The sequence below is a fragment of the Tenrec ecaudatus genome, chromosome 9 (genome assembly GCF_050624435.1).
Source record: "Tenrec ecaudatus isolate mTenEca1 chromosome 9, mTenEca1.hap1, whole genome shotgun sequence".
NCBI lineage: Eukaryota > Metazoa > Chordata > Mammalia > Afrosoricida > Tenrecidae > Tenrec > Tenrec ecaudatus.
In genome coordinates, this window is record NC_134538.1 from 83604887 (window position 1) to 83627483 (window position 22597).

General features: G+C 40.5%; 2 protein-coding genes across 3 annotated transcripts in view; both read right to left on the reverse strand.

Moving 5' to 3' along the window:
* PALS2 (protein associated with LIN7 2, MAGUK p55 family member) overlaps positions 1 to 22597 on the reverse strand; it is a 102045-nt gene that overhangs the window by 29316 nt on the left and 50132 nt on the right. For both annotated transcript variants that reach the window (XM_075558282.1, XM_075558283.1), the window contains exons 2-3: positions 19921 to 20042; positions 2206 to 2358 (exon numbers count right to left, since the gene is read on the reverse strand). In XM_075558282.1, the coding sequence (XP_075414397.1) occupies positions 2206 to 2358; positions 19921 to 20037 (270 nt within the window). In that variant the 5' untranslated portion in view covers positions 20038 to 20042. The remainder of the gene's footprint in view (positions 1 to 2205; positions 2359 to 19920; positions 20043 to 22597) is intronic.
* Positions 14956 to 15344, reverse strand: LOC142456425 (short transmembrane mitochondrial protein 1). The gene has a single exon (XM_075557571.1). The coding sequence runs from the start codon at positions 15334 to 15336 to the stop codon at positions 15193 to 15195; it is 144 nt and encodes a 47-aa protein (XP_075413686.1). The 5' UTR covers positions 15337 to 15344; the 3' UTR covers positions 14956 to 15192.

The window sequence follows — 22597 nt, forward strand, 5'->3', positions numbered from 1 at the left end:
GAAATCACCAAGTCCGATGGATTTTACTGCCTGAACCTTATAAATGCTCCCCTTCTCCATTATCTGTACTCTCATCACTACCTCTTGCTTTAGTAATGACCCTCTTGCTCTACAAGTCTGACCCATCCTTATACACACCCCGGCCCCAAGATCTCCCTTTGTCACCAGAATAAAGTTCAAACAGCATAGTATGTTTTAAAATGCCTCCTACCAATTATTCTTGCATAAATGGTATCTCTGGCATGTATCCAATTTCTGCACCAAAGAACTCATTTATGTAAGAATCATCTCATTGCTAGTTTTCACATTTTACAGTCATATTGGCAGAGAGTCACACGAGGACTTTAGCTGAGAAACAGCAAAGGGTTATTATCTTTGACTTTCAATAATAGGAACTTCCAGTGAAAAACAGGTGACACTTTTAGTTTCTTGACCTCAACACCATCAAGTGGTTACTACTATTGTTGGGTGCTATCCAGTAGGTTAGGACTCATAGTGACCCTATGTATGTACAACAGAACAAAAACTGCCCAGGAGACTTCTGCATCCTCCTCACAATCTTTTGGTACGTTTCAGCCCGTCGTCGCTGCTTCTGCATCAATTCATTTTATTGAGGGTGTTCCCCGTTTTCACGGACTCTTCACTTTGATTGGTCCTTCCCAATGACATGTCCCAAGTATGAGATGAAGTCTCACCATCCTAGCTTGTACAGAGATTTCTGGCTGTACTTTTTAAAGAAAGATCGTTTTTTTCTACCAGTCTATGGTATACTCCAAATTTTTCAACCAACATCCTATTTCAAAAGCATTCATGTAAAACCTCTTCACACCCACTTGTCCTATTCAAACAACTGCAAGTTTGACCCATGTATGAGTTCTGCACAAGCACAGTGAAAAGGGTCTGGATTTCCCTTTCTTGGCAGTTCTTGAGCCACACAGTCAAATCCCTTTGCACAGTCAATAAAACACAAGTAAATAAACATCTTTCTGGTATTCTCTGTTCTCAGTAAAGAGATAGCTGACATCCGCAGTGAAATCTTCCTTTCATGTCGTCTTATGAATCTGGCTTCAATTTCTGGCAGCTCTCTGTCAATATACTGCTGCACCACTTTAGAATTATTTTCAGCAAAAATTTACTTGCATATGATGTTAATGTATGATACTTTCTGCATTTCCTTGAGCAACCTTTCTTTGAAATGGGCACAAATATGGATATCTCTTCTCATCAGCTGATCAAGCAGCTGTCTTCCACATTGCTTGGCACAGGTAAGTGAGCTTCCAGTGCTGCATCAGTTTGTTGAAAGACTTCAACACACCTTCTTGGACCTTTTCCTTCAATACAATCAGTGTTTGATCCTGTGCTACCTCCTTAAGAGCTGAACGTCACACAATTCCCTGTATATTCCTTTCATCACTGCTTCCTTCACGGCTTCATAGGAGCCCTGGTGGCATAATGGTTGTGGCTGCTAATCACAAGATCAGCAGTTGGAAACCATCAATTGTTCCTTGGGAGAAAGATGAGGCTTTCTACTTCCAAAAAGAGGTACAAGTCTTGAAAATTCACAGGGGCATTTCTACCCAATTCTATTAGGCAGCTATGAGGCAGAATTGATTCAGTGGCCGTCAGTTTTTTGTTTTTTACAAAAATATTCTGCCTAAAGAATCCTTCGATATTGCCATTAGATGCTTGAACTTTTGTGTGTAAGTCACGCTCATTTGTGTACCTGCATTGAATGGGCTGTGTAATGCTTTCTATCCTCACGAAGCTCTTTTATTCCAGCTCATTAAATGTAACCCAGTCTTAAGCAGCAACACAACACTGGCAATGTATATTAACTGTCCATAAAGCAGCAAGGAAATAAAGTAATTATGGGAAACCTCCACTATCATAGTGAGAAAATTCTTTCCAGCATATGATATTAACAGTGAATCAGGAGTTAAAAAATACAAATATATATATATATACACACACATACATATACGCACACACATATAATAGAAATCTATTCTGATATTTTTTGGTGGCAGAAATAATATTTCTCAGAGCATCAGAATATTAAAATATCTTAGTTGGAACTTACATGTTTATAAACCATAACCCTAAATAATCTTTTAAAGTATCACCTCTGAGTAGAACTTAACTCATAAAGCATAATGCTTTGAAAATAGATGGGACTGGGGGAGAAGAGCAACAGAGAAAAGTTACCTGGAAGTGAGGCTCTTTGAGTATACCAACAAGTTCTGCCACATTTTCATCCACATTTATCAGGGGAGTGATATCTTCAAGAATTTCATTGACTAATTCCAAGTTATTGTCACTGACAGCTTCTAGTTTTGAATCTTCTAACCTCTCATGAGCCTGAAAAGACAATAAAGTATTGACACCATATTATTTCACTCCATACTGTGGTTGTCTTTTGGTTTATTCCTTTTTCATAGAAAAAGGTTTAAAAAACATTTATTAAATTACCAAGGGTTTTACAAGGGTGGGAGAGTGAGGGAGGGACGGGAAAAAAGAGGAGCTGATACCAAGGGCTCAAGTAGAAAGAAAATGTTTTAGAAATGATGATGGCAACATATGTATAAATGTGCTTGATAAAATTGATGTATGGATTGTTATAGGAGATATAAGAGCCCCCAATAAAACAATTTATTAAAAAACATTTTAGAAGTTGATTAACTAAAACAAATTTTAATATTTTATCAAGGATTATATAGATTTTATAGTAAATATATCATGCAATATAAACTGCACCCTTTATTCCTAAATCATAGAAAACTAATTTTTTATAACTAAACCACATAAAAGAGCGAGTCAGTCAGATGGTTGGCTTTTAAAACATTATATTCTACCAACCGAAAAAATTTCCAAACGATTGTAGCCTAAACCGAAATCCTATATGCTACCATTTATACTACACTTAGATAAATATGATTATTATAAAAATGAAGATTTGAAATAATCATTGTGTGGACTAACATTAAAAACAATGATTTTGTGAAACCCACTATAATTGCAAAGTGACAATTTTCTTTTAAAAAAAATCATTTTTAGGGGCTCATACAACTCTTTACACAATCTGTACATACATCATTTGTGTCCAGCACATTTGTACATATGTTGACATCATCATTCTCAAAACACCTTTCTACTTGAGCCCTTGGTATCAGCTCATTTTCCCTCTCCCTCCCCGCTCCCCCTTGATAATTTATAAATAATAATTATTTTATCATATCTTATACCATCTGACATCTCCCTCACGCAGTTCTTCAATGTCCATCTAATTTTGAAAAACCAGCAAGGGAGAAGTCAACTCAAACCAAGCAGACCTTAAACTGGGCTTCAAGGGATTACAGGACCAAATGATTGGGGGTGATAACCTCATGTCCTTGTAGCTTAAGGTTTTTTTTTTTAACTTCACAATTTTTTCCCAAAGAAAATAAACCATGAAACACATAATCACATAAAAGATATAGTCTACATTTTTGTTCAATAGAAGAAAAACAGAGTTTCCTGTTGAAATTGAGAATGAGTAGTAAGCAGGCTGCATTTCTAAGTGCTCTTTACATTCTGCTACATAATTGCTGTTTGATTTTGAAGATAGGCAAAGCAAATTAAGATTTCATATAAAACTCCAACAAGATGATGAATTTTACACTTGATATATTTTAAGATTCAGTTCTTCAAGTGCTGAATAAAAACACAAAGTGTACATGGTAACCGTATTACTTAATATTTATCAGATATTATTTTGAGAAGTCCAAGTTTCAAAGTGTTTGACTGTCATGAGCTCAGCAGTTAAAACCCAACCTCCTCTGGAGAAAAACCCAGGCAAAATCAGCTTTTGTAAAGATTATAGCTTAGGAAACCCTATAGAACAGAGGAACAGGGCACTAACCCACCCAAAGGGAGGGTATTGTTTATATCTCCACAGGAACGGGAGAGAGGGGCCAGTCTTTGCTAAGACATGAATGCAACATACCGGCACGAAGCAGCGAACCATTAGAAAGATCAGCGGGTCGGGCCCCAATGCCAACTACATGGACCCCCACCCCCCAAGAAGAATGCACTTCAGAGGACAGCACTGAAACTACAGCTCAGGGAGAAGGTCGTGTCTGATCAGAGCATACAAGGGCAAACAAAGAGGGAAGGAGAGGGAGTGGAACACATCCTGGTCCACCAAGCTCCTGCTTGATGATACTCCTGCTCAGAGCAGCCAATGCACAGAGAGGCCTGTAGAGCTGAGTAGGCACCAGCATGAAACACGACTTCCCTCACTGACCCATAGTGCGACAGGGGACAAAACTGGAGACACAGTGCAGGAATTGTGCCCGATCTGACCCCACCACACTGGGGCAAAACACTCAGGGCGGGCAAACAGAACAGCAGGGGGAGGAAAGCAATGACGTCCCTAGGGAACACCAAAAATAGACTTTGGGGTCAGGGCATGGCACCCCATCAGACTCAACCAGAAAACACTTATAAAGGTCAACAAACAGAAATAGAACTATTTATAGATTTTTTTATTTTCTTGGGGGTTGTTCTCATTATTTTATTTTTGTTTTCCTTTGTTTTGCTTTTGTGCTTATTATTGTCTTTGCATGTATATCTAGATAAGATAGGTGGGATAAACAATCTGGAGGAGAAAACAACAGGACCAGACCGATGGTTGGCGGGGTGGGGGGGGCATGGAAGAGGGTGAGGCAGGGGAAAGAAAGTGGGTGTTAACAAACCCAGGGTCAAGGGAACAACAAGTGATCGAAAATTGATGGTAAGGAGGGCATAGGATGCCGGGTGGGGCTTGATAAAGGGCAATGTAGCCAAGAGGAATTACTGAAACCCGAATGAAAATCGAACATGATAGTGGGACAAGAGGAAAGTAAAAGGAACTAGAGGAAAGAACTAGGAGGCAAAGGGCATTTATAGAGGTCGAAATACAGGCATGTACATAAGAAAATATATTTATATATAACAATAGGGAAATAGATCTATGTACATATATTTATATGTTCACTATTAAGGTATCAGAGGGACACTGGCTCTCTACTCAATAAGCCCTCAATGCAAGAACATTTTATCCTGTTAAACTAGCATTCCATGATGCTCACCTTCCCAACACAATCACTGAAGACAAATGGGTGCATAAGCAAATGTGGCGAAGAAAGCTGATGGTGTCTGGCTATCAAAAGATATAGTATCTGGGGTCTTAAAGGCTTGAAGGTAAACAAGCGGCCATCTAGCTGAGAAGCAACAAAGCCCACATGGAGGAAGCACACCAGCCTGTGTGATCACAGGGTGCCGAAGGGATAAGGGATCAGGCATCAAAGACCAAACCCCAAAATCCTATCAATGTGAATGAGAAGGAGGGCAGAGTGGAGACCCAAAGCCCATCTGTACACAATTGGGCATCCCCTCACAAAAGGGTCACAAGGAAGAGATAAGCCAGTCAGGGTGTGGGATAGCACTGATGAAACATACAACTTTCCTCTAGTTCTTTAATGCTTCCTCCTTCCACTATCACGATCCCAAGTCTACCTTACAAATCCGGCTAAACCAGAGCATGTACACGGGTACAGATAAGAGCTAGAAACACAGGGAATCCAGGACAGATAAATCCCTCAGTACCAATAATGAGAGCAGCGATACCAGGAGGAGAAGGGGAAGGTGGAGGGTTGATAGGGGGAACAGATCACAATGACCTACCTATAACCCCCTCCCAGGGGTTTGGACAACAGAAAAGTGGGTGAAGGGAGATAGCAGTTAGCGTAAAACATGAAAAAAAACAAATTATGAAAGGTTCATGAGGGAGGGAGGCTGGGGGAGAAGGGAAAAAATGAGGCGCTGATACCAAGGGCTCAGCAGAAAGAAAATATTTTGAAAATGATGATGGCAACATTATGTACAAATGTGGTTGACACAATGTATGGATATATGGATTGTGATAAGAACTGTAAGAGCAGAGCTCCCAATAAAATGATTTAAAAAAACCAAAAACACAATAGTTCTCTGCCTACAGGGTTCACTATGTCTCTGAATCTACTCAACAGGTCATAATAACAACACAGTACTTTGGATGTCATTTATACCACACAGAGTGGATCCTTCAGATTCCAAATACATATTCTAATTTTAAAAAGCTATAGGTGGAAAAGAGAATAAACATATTAAGCAGCATTTGGGATGAAATTTCAGAGGAATTAATTTTAAAGGTCATACGAAACAAAGTGATAAAAAAATAATGGTAACTATTATTGCAATAAAAATACTAAAATATCAAATGTAATTTAAACAGAATAAGATGTCTCTATTTGATTTAGATAAGGAAAAAAATCAGGAAGACTAGCTAATGCCAGGAAACATGGAACTGGGTATATTTGTAATTTTCTGACAGTATAATACAAGCTATACCATTGCAGAATGATGTGCACAGTCAACATAGGCTATTAAAACTGATAATTGCCATGGAACAAAATAAAGCCATTTACCTAATTAGTTAATTCTAACCAGACAAGTTAGAATTGACAATTGTTTATATACAAATACTTTCTGTTAAGAAAATATTCAACTTGGCATCTAAATTGTATCTTAGTGATCTCACAGGAGTAGAAAAAAGCCTTTAAAAAGAAAAAAAAAAAACCCAATGCTTACTCAGGGCTTTTTCTGCAATGGGAACTGCATTCTAAATAGTGTGTGTGTTTATTCAGCAAAGGTGGGCATGCTCTAGTACTCTTCTTTGCAGGTAAACCCACTGATACAAAAAGAGGAAGTGAAGTGCTGAAGTTCACACCCTGATAAGCTACAATCGGGCAGTTTGAGACCAAGGCTGGAGCCTTTACCTACTGAAGCGTACTTGGCTGCATCACACACAAGCTGAGATCCATCCCACATAGGGAAGGTTACAAGACACGCTCTGACTGACGGCTCGTGGAGTAGTTGCATCCTGTGTCACTCTTTGCCTAGAGGTGAAGAGTTCATTGCAGGTCACTCAAACTGTCCGCACAGTTATTTTATACTCCTGGGGTTCAGGACTAACAACTCTACCTTGGAAGAAGTACAGCCGGAAGGCTCCTTGGAAGTGAGGATGGTGAGATTTAATCCACGCACTGCGGGCAGACTAGTTTCTGGGAAAGGGCATCACCTGGTGAAGTAGAAGCACAGTGCAGAAGAGGAAGGCCCTCAAAGAGGTGGACTGACACCGTGGCCTCAACAATGGGCTCAGCACACACAACTGTGAGGCTGGCATACGGCTGGGCGAGGTTTCACTGTGCTGGATGGAGGGTCGCTATGGGTTGGGACTGACTTGACAGTACCTAACAACATTAACATCACCTCTTCCTCCCTCCAGCCTTTACAGTTTTGTAGGAACAGAATGGCTCACTGTTTTCCTGTAGAATGCCAAAATATTCACAATCCCGTGACATGACCAACACAACTTAATAATGTCTTAGACACTGACAGAGTTGGGCTCAGTTCAGGTCTTTGAGAGAGAGGAAAAGAAATGATCGATGAATAGCTAATTTGTGTGTGTGTGTGTGTGAAGAGCTAATTCTAATGTATCTCTCCCTCCTTTCTATGTTCATCTACATTACTGCTCCCAAATGAGGGCGAGAACAAGAGGGACGGTGGACAGAGTAACGGCAAGAGAACAGGGGAAGTAAAGTAGAAGGGCAGAATTACACTATAAAAATAAATACAGCAGTGATATGAACTGGTTCAAAAAGGTTCAATAACTGCCATTGTTGGAGGCAAGGGCTGCACAGCAAACACATCTGTTGCTGGTGCTATTTTGACCCTGGAACCCTCGTGGGGTAGTGGTTACACGTTGGTTGCTAAACACAAGGTCAGCCGTTCAAACTAGCAGCTGCTCCATTAGAGAAAGGGGGTTTCTATCCCTGTAAATAAAAAGTTACTGTCTTGGAAACCCACAGGGGAGTTCTACCCTGTCTGACAGGGTCACTGTGAGTGGGCATGGGCTCGATGGCAGTGAATGTGGCTTTCGTTTTTGGGAGGAAACAAACAGCTGTGCTCCCAGTTCCTCCCCTAAAGGTGGTGGCCAACTGAGTGGCTTGCACATGTGCTGCTCTCCAGCCTCTGGGCAACAATCCGATTTCCATTAGCAGGCTCCTGAAACTTTCAGAGACGGATGTGGCGGGACTTCTGGAGAGCAACACACATTCAAAGCAGTGCAGTGGGCCCTGTTTCTACTTGGATCACAAGACCATGGGGTGCATATCTGGTTGCTGTACAACATGAAGCAGCCCTGCTTACAACAGCAATTACTGAAACATTTTGAACCGGTTTGAAGCATTGAAACAAATTGACCGGAGGTTAAAAAGAAACTATCTCACTAGAAAATATAAAAATTATAAGGGGAATCCCCCCCCCAATGAAATAGCCAGTAATAATTATACTAACACAGAAAATCAATTTCTGAAATGCATTTCGGTTCAAGGAAGATCAGTTTTATCTTTTACACAAAAGCAAATTGCAGAATTATATATGTTTTCTCCAATACACTTATTAAAATATGTTTTCAGGTTCTAAGATAGCATGAAAGAAGTTAGAACCTCTAAGGTCAGAATTTATTTAGAACCTTTCAAGAGACAAGTAACCAACGTGAATTTAAAAGTGCAAACAAAGAAATGATAGAAGAAACACTGAGACTGGACCAGACCGAGAAGCCATATGCTGTTGGAATACAGGGCTCTTGTCTTCCTCTAACTCTAACTCAATAAAAAAAGACTTTCACCTGCCACAGTGACTGGCTTTGAAAAACATGTCAAGATTGGCTTTGTAAAGCACTTGGCGCTGACACATATATGGTGCAGGCTCCTTGGACGTCCAATTCTGAGAATCCTACCAGCACTGATACTTAGAAAACTGAAATGCAGAGAGAAAAGGTTCTTTTAGAACTTCTAAGTATTTTACCCAAGCATACTCCAAAAAAGCAAAACAAAATCTAAACAACGTTTTAGCAAGAGTATAAGCTCTATTTTAAATGACAAATATTATTATATAATATTACTACTATTATTACTACTGCCACTACTACTACTACTATGTGACACAGAGGCTGCAACCATGGGCTGAAGTACAGGAATGATTGTGAGGATGCTGCAGCACTGGGCAGTGCTTCGATTCCATGGCACCTATCAACGATTATGTGAAGTGATAGTTTAAAGGATTATATATTATGATATGTCTACTTGTAAGACTTCCTGAAAAAATATAAGACGAGAGGACATAGGATTGGCTGTATGCTAAAGAACCATCCTATTCCACCTCAGAAGAAGAAAGAGCAAGACTCGCAAAAATAAACATGAAACTATGTGGAAATAGGCACAAAACAGAATGAAGAATTTAATTTTTATTTTGCTTCTAAACACCTTATAGAAAAGAATATAAATTTTGTCCTAGGAGTGGGCATCCCTCAATGCTAGAATACGTTCTTTTATTAAACTGGCATTCCATGATGATCACCTTCCCAACAGAATCACTGAAGACAAAGTAGGTGCATAAGCAAATGTGGTGAAGAAAGCTGGTGGTGCCCGGCTATCAAAAGGTATAGTGTCTAGGGTCTTAAAGGCCAACAAGCGGCCATCTAGCTCAGAAGCAACAAAGCCGATACGGAAGAAGCACACTAGCCTGTGTGATCACAAGGCGTCAAAAGGATCAGGTATCAGGCATCATCAGAACAAAAAAATCATATCAATGTGAATGAGGTGGGGAGTGTGGAGTGGAGACCCAGAGCCCATTTGAAGGCCACTGGACATCCCCTTACAGAAGGGTCTCAGGGAGGAGACGAGCTGGTCAGGGTGCGATGTAGCAACGATGAAACATACAACTTTCCTCTAGCTCCAAAATGCTTCCCCCCCCTCCACTATCATGATCCCAATTCTACCTTACAAATATGGCTGGACCAGAGGGTGTATACTGGTACAGATAGGAACTGGAAACACAGGGAATCCAGGGCAGATGATCTCTTCAGGACCAGTGGTGTGAGTGGCGATACTGGGAGGATAGGAGGAGGGTGGGTTGGAGAGGGGGAACAGATTGCAAGGATCTATACACAACCTCATCCCTGGGGGATGGACAACAGAAAAGTGGGCGAGGGAGATGTCGGACAGGGCAAGATATGACAAAATAATAATTTATAAATTATCAAGGTTTCATGAGGGAGGGGGGAGCGGGGAGGGAGGGGGATAAATGAGGACCTGATGCCAGGGGCTTAAGTGCAGAGCAAATGTTTTAAGAATGATGAAGGCAATGAATGTACAAATGTGCTTTACACAATTGATGTATGTATGGATTGTGATAAGAGTTGTATGAGCCCCTAATAAAACAATAAAAAAAATTTTGTCCTAGGAAATCGGAAAGGATGAAATAAATATCAATAAATGTTTAAAAACTCATTAGAAGGTGAACAGTTAGTCAAAATGAGTCTGAAATTTTAGATTCCACCAATTATATGAAGGTACCAGGGTTTCTAAACAGTGAGCATCTTTAGAGCAGCGGTTCTCAACCTTCCTAACGCGGCGACCTTTCCATGCAGTTCCTCACGTGGTGGTGACCCCCCAACCATAACATTATTCTCATTGCTACTTCATCACTGTAATTTTGCTACTGTCATGAACTGGGCGAGCCCTGTGAAAGGGTCATTTGACCCCCTAAAAGGGTCACGACCCAGTTTGAGAACCACCGTCTTAGAGGAATCTGTAGGATGACCAAGTTATACAGATGGCAGAGCACTCTTGAAATGGGAATCTGTTACACTCTTTTCAAAAGAAAATACATTTTTTGAATAGTTTTCAGAGGATACACGAGTGAATCTGCTTATAATCGGAGTAGGAAAGGCCCTTCCAATTATGATCCAAAATTTGAAGCTATACATTATAAAAATACTGTCACTGAGTCTATTCTAACTTATAGTCACCCTATGAATTATACAAAAGTGTGTGTGTGGGGGGGAATCTGATAAAATTAACTACGTGAAAAAAAAAGTGAACATTAAAAAACTTTTTTCTGCAAAAAATACAGCAAAGGTAAAATACAAGAAGCCAGAAAGCATGAAAAGCTAATGCCTTTACATATAATAAACTTCTAAAAAGCTATTTAAAAGACCAACAATTGATTAAGAGAAATTTGGAGAGAATATGCACAAAAATTCAACAGGAAAGGACATTCAAATATCATATGAACACGGGAAAACATACACAGCATCCTTTTACTCCTTAACAGATGAACAACAATGAAACCTCTGGTAACACAACAGATTGTTAAGGGGTGGGAGAAGAAGGATGTGTATGCTCGTACATTTCTGGTGGGAACAAACAAGGGAGTACCCCCAACAAAAGCGGAAACTAGGTGGAGCTTTTGTACACATTATTCCCGGGGCAGCCCTCTCTGAGTTAGTGCATCCAGTGATGTCAGGGAACTGCATGGGACCTCCTCCCTGGGGGACGGACAATAGAAAAGGGGGTGAAGGGAGACGTCGGACAGGGCAGGATGTGACAAAATAATAATCTATAAATTATCAAAGGCTCATGAGGGAGCGGGGAGCAGGGAGGGAGGGAGAGGACCTGATGCCAATGGTTTAAGTGGAGAGCAAATGCTTTGAAAATGATGAGGGCAATTAATGTACAAGGGTGCTTTACACAATTGATGTATGTATGGATTGTGATAAGAGTTGTATGAGCCCCTAATAAAACGTTTTTTGTTTTTTTTAAAAAGCAGTATCTCTTGAACATCATTTTTTTTATGATGGCCGATTTAAGAGAACAGCATATGGCCGTGCAATTTTGTTTCCTGCTCAGGAAAATTGCTGCAGAAATAGTTGTGATGTAGAACACAGCTCACAAGGTCAGCGCTATTGGAAAAACCCCAATGTATGAATGGTTGTCTTGCTTCAAAAAAGGTGAATGTTCATTGATGACAATCCTCATTCAGGATGTTCTTCAACTTCCTGAAGGGATGAAACTTTTGACTCATAGTGCATTTCGTTCCATCAGGTCACACTGGTAATCAAGCTTCTCTTTAGAGAGTCTGAAAAGACTGCGTAACAGTGTGTGACAAAACAGGCCTGATTGGTGGCAGATGGGGGCCTGGCTTTGCCACCAGAACAATGCACCTGCTAACACTGCCACCTCAGTGTGCAGGTTTTGGTAAAAAACAGCATGCCTCTCTTGCCCCACACACCTAACTCATCTGACCTTTGTCTGTGCAACCTTTTTGTTTCTGCAGATGACGCGGGACATGAAAGGACTGCAGTTTGACAACGTTAGAAGGGGCGAAGAAAAAACTCGAGGGAGGTGCTGTCAGCCATCCAAACAGATGAGTTTGAAAAGATTGAATCACAGGTTTGACAAATATCTTTAAGTGTGAAACTACTCTGAAAGTGAAAAGGTTGTTTTGTAAAAAACCTTAAATACATAGCTTTGAAAAAAAAATTCCTGTTTTGGGAGGGTATCCCCTCACACACTGGTGAGAAATCTGATGATACCCACCAAAATTACAGCAATTGTCATAAAATGTTATCCCACAGATATATCCAGCATGGTTTATAAAAGAAAAGGCCATGTCTACCCGAAGGCTAATTGAAAAGTTATAGTGTACTCATACAATGAAATGTTATGCAGCCTTTACATGAAGATGCTAATGTGGAACTAATTAAAAGCAAGAATTAAAGGTGATCAAACGGATGAGAATTCCATCAAGCAATAATATTAATATCACATGCTAGCAAAATTCTGCTGAAAGAAATTTTAAAAATGACTGCAACTATACACTGACATAGAACTGCCAGGAGCTCAGTAGTGGCTTCAGTAGGGGAGATAGACTGAGGGGAATCATTGCTGACATCAAAGGGACCTTAGCTGAAAGCAGAACATACCACAAAGGTATTTACCTGTGTTACATTGACTATGCAAAGACATCATAAAAAACTAATGATAACATTGCAAAGAGTGGGAATCCTGAACACTCAATTGTGCTCATGCAGAACCTGTACACAGACCAAGAGGCAGTTAAACAAAACAACGATGGTTTACAATCAGAAAGGTGAGGAGCTTTTATATTTTTTCACCAAATTTATTCTGTCTGAATGCTGACCAAATCATCTGAGAAATTCGACTATGTAACAATGAATGCTGCATCAGGACTGGAGCAAGATTCATTGACTCAAGCTACGCAGGCCACACAACCTGGTTTGCTGAAAGCAACAAGGATTTGAGGCACTTGCTTGGTGTAGATCAAAGACTACACCTTCAGTATGCATTGTAATTCAACATAAAAAAAGCAAAAAAAAAAAAAACCCCACCAAAAAAACCCTCAGAACGGAACCAATGACAATATTAATCCCTGGACATTCAATGCTTATGGAAGCAAGAGTCAAAGTATCACATGACGCATCACACTGGGCAAATGTGCTGCAAAAACCTCTTTACAGTGTTAAAGAGCAAACCATCACTTTAAGGACAGAGGAGCTCCTGAGTAAAACCATGGTATGCACCTCATATGCACGCAAGAGCTCATACAATGAATAAAGACGGCAGAAGCTTCGATGCCATTTAAATTATGGTTATGGCAAAGAGCACTCAAACCTACCATGGGCTGCTGCAAAAGAGAAAACCCATCTTTCTTGAAAGTACCGTTGATGAGGATAGTGAGACTTTGGGGGTACTTACGTAATCTGGTGTCAATTTGGGACTTGACAGGATTAAGAGTGAAGGGGTGGAGTCTATTCTGTCAATTGGATCATAACCAATGAAGCCTCTGTGTGGGCATGGTTTTCTCCTGAGAATTCTGGGAAATGTTTTTTTTCCTTGGAGGAAGGAGAGACTCTCTGCTCACTCCCTTGGAGATGCTCTACTGACAATACACATGGCACTACACTGACAGACCCCATGCCCTGAGTACTGGAGAAGCCACGTGTAGACCCCTGCCAGTGCTGAGATGCTCACTGAATCCAAAGACTTTCTACCCACTTGCCTGTGATCATCTTGCATTCAGCATCATTGGATGTGTTTTGTGAATCTGACGAGGACTTTATAGATTGGTATTGGTCTTATGGGCTAATATTTGATTATGGACTTGATCTGGACTGGGTTGGGACGTCTTCACAATTTTCAATTGTTCTTGTATATAAACCTCTTTCATTAAAAAAATCCTTTTATTGGGGGCTCTTACGGCTTTTATCACAATCCATGCATGTGTCCGTTTTGTCAAACACATCTGTACGTATGTTGTCATCTTTTTCCAAACAGGTTCTTTCCACTCGTGCGCCTCATTTCCTCGCCCCCCTCCCCATGCCCCTTGATAATTTATACATTCCTTTTCTTTTTCATGTCTTACACCAACTGCTGTCTCATTTCACCCACTTCTCTGCTGTTGATCCCACTGGGATGGGGGCCATACGTAGATCAATGTGATTGGTACCTCCTTACTGTGCTCCCCCTCCCCCAACCTCCTAGTATCATTGCTCCCCTTCTAGGTCCTAAAGGGTTTATCTGTTCTGTATTCCCTGTGTTTTGACCTCATATACATGTTCTGGTCTAGCCAGATTTGTAAGATAGAATTGGGGTGATGGGATGGGGTGGAGGAGCATTAAAGAACCAGACGAAGGTTGAATGTTTTACCGGTGTTATATTGCACCCTGACTGGCTCTTTTCTTCCTTGTAGCCATGCTGACAGGAGGTGTCCAAATGACTACTGATGGGCTTTGGGTATTCACTCTGCCCTCCCCCATCATTCACATTGATATGCTTATTGCTGTTTTGGTTCTTTGATGCCTAATACATGATCCCATTGACACCTCATGATCGCACAGACTGGTGTGCTTCTTCCATGTGGGCTTTGTTGCTTCTCAGCTAGATGGCTGCTTGTTTATCTTCAAGCCTTTAAGACCCCAGACACTATATCTTTTGATAACCGGGCACCATCAGCTTTCTTTTTTTGAGAGTTGCAGGTGTGTTTACTGCCCTAGCAGCCCCATCCAGTCTGAGGGTCCCCTGAGCAGCTGGAAGAAGGGTGGGTGTGGTGGGGATGTGGGATCAATACTGGGAACACTAACTGGTGCCCCATTTGGGCTGTAGAGCAACTCGGGGTCTGACACAGCGATAGAAATGGGTCCGAGTTCAAGGTGAGGCAGCCCTTAAGGGCAGGCCCGTCCGTGAGTCCAAGGGCAACGCAGTCGTCTCAGGAGCTAGGTGGCTTCTTCTTGGTGTCCAAGTCCTTCTTAATGTCTTCAAGTTTCTTGGATAGGTTTGGTATATCATAGTTCTGAGCCAGATACATCCCAACGATGTTGCCAAACGTGAATCCAAGCAGGAACTGGAGCATGATGTCAGCGGAGACCATCAGCTTTCTTTAGCACATTTGCTTATGCACCCGGTTTGTCTTCAGCAATCGTGTCAGGGAAGGTGAACATCACAGAGTACCATGTTAGTAGAACAAATTGTCCTTGCATTGAGGGAGTACTTGAGTGGAAGCTCAATGTCCATCTGCTACCATATTACTTTATAAATAAATATATGTGCATATCTCTATTCCCGTCATTGTATATAAAGGTATTTACATATATCCAAGCCTATATTTAGACCTCTATAACTGTCCTATGCCTCCCAGTTCTTTCCTCTATTTCCTTTTACTTTCCTCCCATCCCACTATCATGTTCATCCTTCATTCGGGATAAACCTCTTTATTATACACACATGCGTGTTTATGAATGTGTTTCTCTAGTCGACCCGAACTACACAGTGTCTCATGTACTTGTGATGCGTTATCAGGAGGAACCGGCCCTTGGAGGAGGATATCTCCTTGGAGGAGGATATCATGCTTGGTTAAAAGCAGAGGGTGAGAGAAAAAGAGGAAGACCCTCGATAAGATGGATTGGCACCGTGGTGGCAACAACAGGCCCTCAGGTAGCAGTGATTTTGAGTATGGCACCACCCTGGGCAGTGTTTCTCTCTGGTCTATAAAGGATCACTAGCATTTATCAGCAACATGTCTCAGCATGTATACACAGAGGGGCTTCAAAACGTTTGTAGAAAAATGGAATTAAAGATAAATAAAAATTTCCAGAAACTTTTTGAACACCTCTAAAAAATACAGATAAGTCTTATGAAGAGATCAATAACAAAAGATAGTAAAAATGAAACAAAATGATAACTAGGTATTACGTCAAAATGAAACCCTGCCTTAAGTTGGGGCTACTGGAACACAGAAAGCAAAAATAAAAATTTTCAAAACTGGACATCAGCATCTTAAGTTGGCAAGGAATTGGAGTTGTCAATGGTTCTACTCCACTTGGATCAATAACTACCCTCCTTGGGAGCAACACTCATGAAATCAAATGACTATTATATTGGGCCAATGTGCCACAAAAGAATGCCTTCGAGTTTTTAAAAGCAAAGATTTCAGTTTGATGTCTCATCACCTCATAGATGCATGAAAGTTGTATAATGGTAAAGGAAGGCAAAACAACAAGAGATGCATTTGAACTGTGCTGTTGGCAACAACTGTTAGGTAGCTAGCATCAGGGATGGGAAGTCCACTGACGCACGCCCAGGAGAGCCAGCATAGGACAAAGCTGGGTTTTTCCGCTGGTGGGCGCAGACGGGCGTTACACCTGGAGCAGTCCATCTGGTCCAGATGACTGCAATTCAGCCCATGGGAGCAACCTGGGGTCGTTCACCACGCCTCCCCCGGGAACCCTTGAAAAGGCAGGGACCGGAAGGGAGAGGGGCTTGTCTTATCTGGTCGTCTTCGTAGGAGGAAAACTTGGGAGAGAGATCCTTGCATGACCCTGAGCAGTCTCTGCCAGGCCACATGGTCAAAGGAATCCTATGGGTGCTGCGTAAAACCTGAAGCTTCTTTGAACTCTCATTAAATTCACTTGTATCACAAGCCCAGCTTCGGCGTGAATTCATTCTCGTGCGGAGCCAAGGACCGAGGCTGAAATCTAGCCAGGAGAGAGAGACCTTTACACAACAACCCAAAGAGTCACTATACTGTGTGGCCTGTCAAAAGAACACAGAAGTCAGCCTGGATGACGAAATAAAACCCAAATATTCCTATGAAGCAAGGATGGCAAGAATTTGATTTGCTTCCTTTGGGCACAATGCCAAGAAAGCGCAATCGCTAGAAAAGGATATAAAGTTTGGTAAAACTTAAGAGTCAGCGAACCCATGGGCAACTTTCAACGAGATGAACTTAATAGTAACAGACTCAAACATGCCAACAATCATGAAGATGGGACAGCACCGGGCATTCCTGTGCTTTTAGTGATTACAATAGAGATTTCAATACAGACTCCTGACTTTACACCACTGTGTGAAGAATGAAAGAATCCTCTAAGTACGTGACTCTCTCACCTTTGGCAAACATCATCACGTTTTCATATATATACACATAGGCTAAAAATGCCACAAGATTACTTCTATATCACTTTAAATGGACAATATGAACTTATATGTAACCATTAGTATGCTCTTTTTCCAAACCAGAGTATTTCAATTATTTCACATGCATGTGAAAATTCGACAATGAATAAGGAAAACAGCAGAAGAATGGATGCATTTGAATTATGGTGCTGGAAAAGAATTTTGAAAGACTTCCAGAAGAACAACTAACTCTGTTTTGGAAAAAGTAAAGTCAGGATGCTCCTTTGAAAAGAGAATTGCCAAGATTTAGCTCCACCTACTTTGGACATGTTACAAGGAGAAAACGGTGCCTGGAAACAGACATGTTCAGACGATTTGCTCCACATACAGACTAAGTATGGTGAAAGGACATAACTCTGACACATGTCTTTCTTGAATGAGGAATGAGGGTTATCATTTCTGGATCTTGGCTAAAACTATATAATACCAGAAAGATCGGTGTTTGAGTGACTATGCAGAGACTTATCACCTGTGTGGGTCATAACAAACTACGGACAGCAATATATGGGACTAACATACAATCTCATGATGCCAAAAAGACTGAAGTTAAGGATTTCATTTTACTTGGATCCACAATCAACACTCATGGAAGCAACAGAGAAGTATCAAAAGATGTAGTGGGCAAAATGCACTGCAAAATTTGTTCTCTGTGATTTTCATAGTTTTTGTTTTCTTGCTAGCTGTTAAGTCTGTTTCTCTTTAAAGAAATGTATCTTTGTTCTGTGTCTACTTCATAAATTGTCACTTAGCCTAGGTTTTCAGGAGTTTTATTATAATGTTCCCAGCTGTGGTTTTCTTTAGCTTTCTCTGATTGAAAGGGGTCACACTGTGTTTTAGGCATCTTTTAGTTGAAGTTGCTTGCGTGTTGGAGAAAAAAATTTTGGCCATTCTATCTCCAACTATCTATTCTGTCCCATTCTCCTGTTTTCTTTCCAGAATATTAATTAATGATTATATCTTACATATTCTCTGCTCTGCCTTTCCCGTTGGCTGTTGACTTGTCTTCAAATTCACGGCCCTGTCTTCTGTTGCTCTAGTCTTTCATTAAACCCATCAGTCGAGTCCTAATTTCAGACAGAGCACTTTCCAGCCCTTGAGTGATTTGATTCTTTGCTTTGTACTGCAATTTTATGTTACTATTTTACATATACCATATATACTCGAGCATAAGCTGACCCGATATCAGCCGAGGCACCTAATTTTATCACAAAAAATGCATCAAAAATGTGCTGGAAAACTCAGCTTATACTCGAGTATACAATATATTCATTCTTCTATCATTCTATTTTTAATATACATGAAGAGATATTTAAAGAGCTCTGTTTACAAATTGTACAGCAGCAGTTCTCAACCTGTGGGTCGCATCGCCCGATTCATAACAGTAGCAAAATTACAGTTATGAAGTAGCAACAAAAATAATTTTACTATTGGGGTTCACCACATAAGGAACTGTAAGAAAGGATAGAGGCATTAGGAAGGGTGAGACCCACTGTTCTACAGGAATAGTAGTCCTGGTGGTGTAGTGGCTTACAAGCTGGACCGTTCACCGTAAAATCAGCAGTTTGAGCCCACCAGCTGCTCCTTGGAAGAAAAATGAGGTTGTCTGCCCCTATAAAGATTTATAGTCTCAAAAAACCAAAGGGAAGTGCTGCTCTGTCCTATATGGCCACTCTGAGTTGAAATCGACTCAATGGCAGTGGTTTTTTTTGGGGTTGGGTGGGTATCCTTGTTATTTTTCCTTCATAAATAGTGGTCACATGTCTATCATGCTACACATGTCTACCAATGTATGTGTGTTTCCTCACCATTTATCTATTCATTTTCTACTTATACTGAAGTGTTGGCCTGCCATGCCTTACTACTTTTATTTTTAAGCAGAAGTTGCTCCTTGCCTACATTGTAGGAGTGCCGAACTAATACTGTCTTTATTTATTAATAAACCACTTATTTTAAAAGTTTGAACAGAGTGAGTTTATTGAAAAGGTGATATTTTGCAAAAGATGTCCAGCAGGCCCCGTAGCTATTTTAAAAGAACTGGCAGAATGTAGAGCCAAATTTTCTATTCTGCTCAACATGGATTTCCCACCATACACTGGTCTTCAGGTATTGGCTAGTCCTCTGTGTCTTCTTCTCAGGCCACTCCAGACTTCATACTGTGCCCGGGTCTCAGACTCACATCTAGGAGTCTGTCCAGTCATTGTGTGGGGTAGGGAGTATGGTTATCTTGTCTTTCTCCACCCAGCCTTCACTGTCTCTGGTCTTGCCCATTGATAAGGAAATGTATCTTATCAGCCCTTCACCTTCCTTTGTGCTGGAGAGGCAAGTATGTGAAAAATGTCATTATGTGATACACGCTATTATGTGCCAACTAAGCTGATGTATGGTACACTAACCAAATTCTAAAAGTTATATCTATATAAGACTCCTGCAAAAAAGAAATTTACAAAAGCAATTCAGTGATCTTACAAAATAACCAATGTACCTTGGCAAGTGATTTTACGATAGGATTCTCCATAATCCCCTTGAGGAAAATTAGGTCTATTTCTTCTGTCCCTGTGGACGAGGGCAGTTCTGTGAGGGTATCCAATACCTGCTGCATTGCTCCTGAAACAAAAGCATAGTAATAATAATAAAGTCCAAGCCACTGTAGAGCAAGATTTTAAACAGTACGAATAAAAGACATTAACACTCTTCTGAAAAATCACATTTAAAGCCTGCAGTTGTTTCAAATTAAAAAAAAAAGGCTTCCCATGAATTAGTGATGGCCTCTGTAAGACTACATAATATCTGTGTACAAGTATACACTTGCCTTTATATTTTCCAAATTTAAAAACATGATAAGAAACAGAAAACCTGAAATTAAATTTGTATTTAGAAAACTTCCTATAATAAGTTTAGGATTAGGCTAGATGACTTCATGAGAGAATTCTATCAATGTTTAAAGCAAAATAAACACCTATCCTTCACAAACTGCCCCCCACCCCAATAGAAGCAAGAATACTTCCCAATTTATTCTACAAGAGCAGTATTATCCTAATACCCAAGTGAAACAAAGACATCAGAGGGGGGTGGGGGGATTAAAACACTATAGTCAATATCCCTTAAGAATACGGCTATAAAAGATCCTTAAGTAAATATTAGCAAACTGAGTTCAGTAATATACAAAAAAGGACTACAAAAAACAACAAACAGGAAAAATGTATCCCAGGAAGGCAAGGTATGTTTAATATACAAAAATCAATAAATGTAATCTGCTATATTAATAGCATGAAAAACTTTTTTTAAAACCACACTTTCATAGATGTGGTGAGCCTATTTGATAAATTAACACCCTTTATATAACCCTTTATAGAAAAGACATTTAAACATGATAAGGTACATCTATGAAGAAGATAATTTCATACTGATTATCACTGATGAGGATTATCATTGATGAGAAACTAAAAGCCTTCCTTTAACTTCAGAGCAAAAATAAGGCAAAGATGTTAGCTCTTGACTATTCTACATTTGACTAGAAGTTCTAACCAAGGCAAACCAACAAGAAAAAAAAAATTAAAAGCACCCAGATTGGTAAGGCAAAGTTAAAACTAACTCTCTATGTCTGTCTGTCTCTCTGATAACATGATCTATAATATAAAAACCCTAAGCCATTAAAATTTATTTTGAATTATTTCAGGAAGATTAAAGGATACAACCCTAATATAAAAAAATCAACTATATTCCTATACACCAGCAATAAACAATTTGAAAACAACAAAAAAAATTTAAACCGCAATTACTTTACAATAACATCAAAAGAATAAAATATGAATAAATTTGATAGTACTATAAACTGAAACTATAGACACTGAAACTCCAAAGCAACAAGTTAAAGATATCAGTGACCTAAGTAAATGAAAAGACAACCTACATTCACAAAAATAAATGGTATGGTGTTGGTAAAATGTGAATCCTCAAATTAAAATTAATCGACAATTAAAATTTGATTCCTATAAAAGTTCCAGCCTTTTTTTTTTTTACATTTTATTAGGGGCTCATACAACTCTTATCACAGTCCATACATATACATACATCAATTGTATAAAGCACATCCGTACATTCTTTGCCCTAATCATTTTTAAAGCATTTGCTCTCCACTTAAGCCCTTTGCATCAGGTCCTCTTTTTTTTTCCCCCTCCCTCCCCACTCCGCCCTCCCTCATGAGCCCTTGATAATTTATAGATTGTTATTTTGTCATATCTTGCCCTCTCCGGAGACTCCATTCACCCCCTTCTCTGCCATCCATCTCCCAGAGAGGAGGTCACATGTGGATCCTTGTAATCGGTTCCCCCTTTCCAACCCACTCCCCCTCTACTCTCCCAGTATTGCCCTTCACACCCCTGGTCCTGAAGGTATCATCCACCTGGGATTCCCTGTGCCTCCAGCTCCCATATGCACCACTGTACAACCTCTGCCCTATCCAGTCCTGCAAGGTAGAATTTGGATCATGGTAGTTGGGGGGAGGAAGCATCCAGGATCTGGGGGAAAGCTGTGTTCTTCATCGGTACTACATCACACCCTGACTGACCCATCTCCTCCCCTAAACCCCTCTATGAGGGGATCTCCAGTGGCCGACAAATGGGCTTTGGGTCTCCACTCTGCACTTCCCCCTTCATTCACTATGGTATATATACATTTTTTGGGGGGGATGACGCCTTATACCTGGTCCCTTTGGGCACCTCGTGATCGCACAGGCTATTGTGCTTCTTCCATGTGGGCTTTGTTGCTTCTGAGCTAGATGGCCGCTTGTTCACCTTCAAGCCTTTAAGACCCCAGACACTATCTCTTTCGATAGCCAGGCACCATCAGCTTTCTTCGCCACATTTGCTTATGCACTCGTTTGTCTTTGGCGATCGTATCATGGAGGTCTGCAGCCAATGATATGATTTTTTGTTCTTTGATGCCTGATAACTGATCCCTTTGGGACCACGTGATCACACAGGCTGGTATGTTCTTCCATGTGGGCTTTGTTGCTTCTGAGCTAGATGGCCGTTTGTTTATCTTCAAACCTTTAAGACCCCAGACACTATCTCTTTTGATAGCCGGGCACCATCAGCTTTCTTCACCACATTTACTTGTTCACCTGCTTTGGCTTCAGCGGTTGTGTTGGGAGGGTGAGC

What these genes read in the sequence shown, in the direction of transcription:
- LOC142456425 (XM_075557571.1), bottom strand. Translation starts at nt 15,336, where the DNA reads ATGCTCCAGTTCCTGCTTGGATTCACGTTTGGCAACATCGTTGGGATG.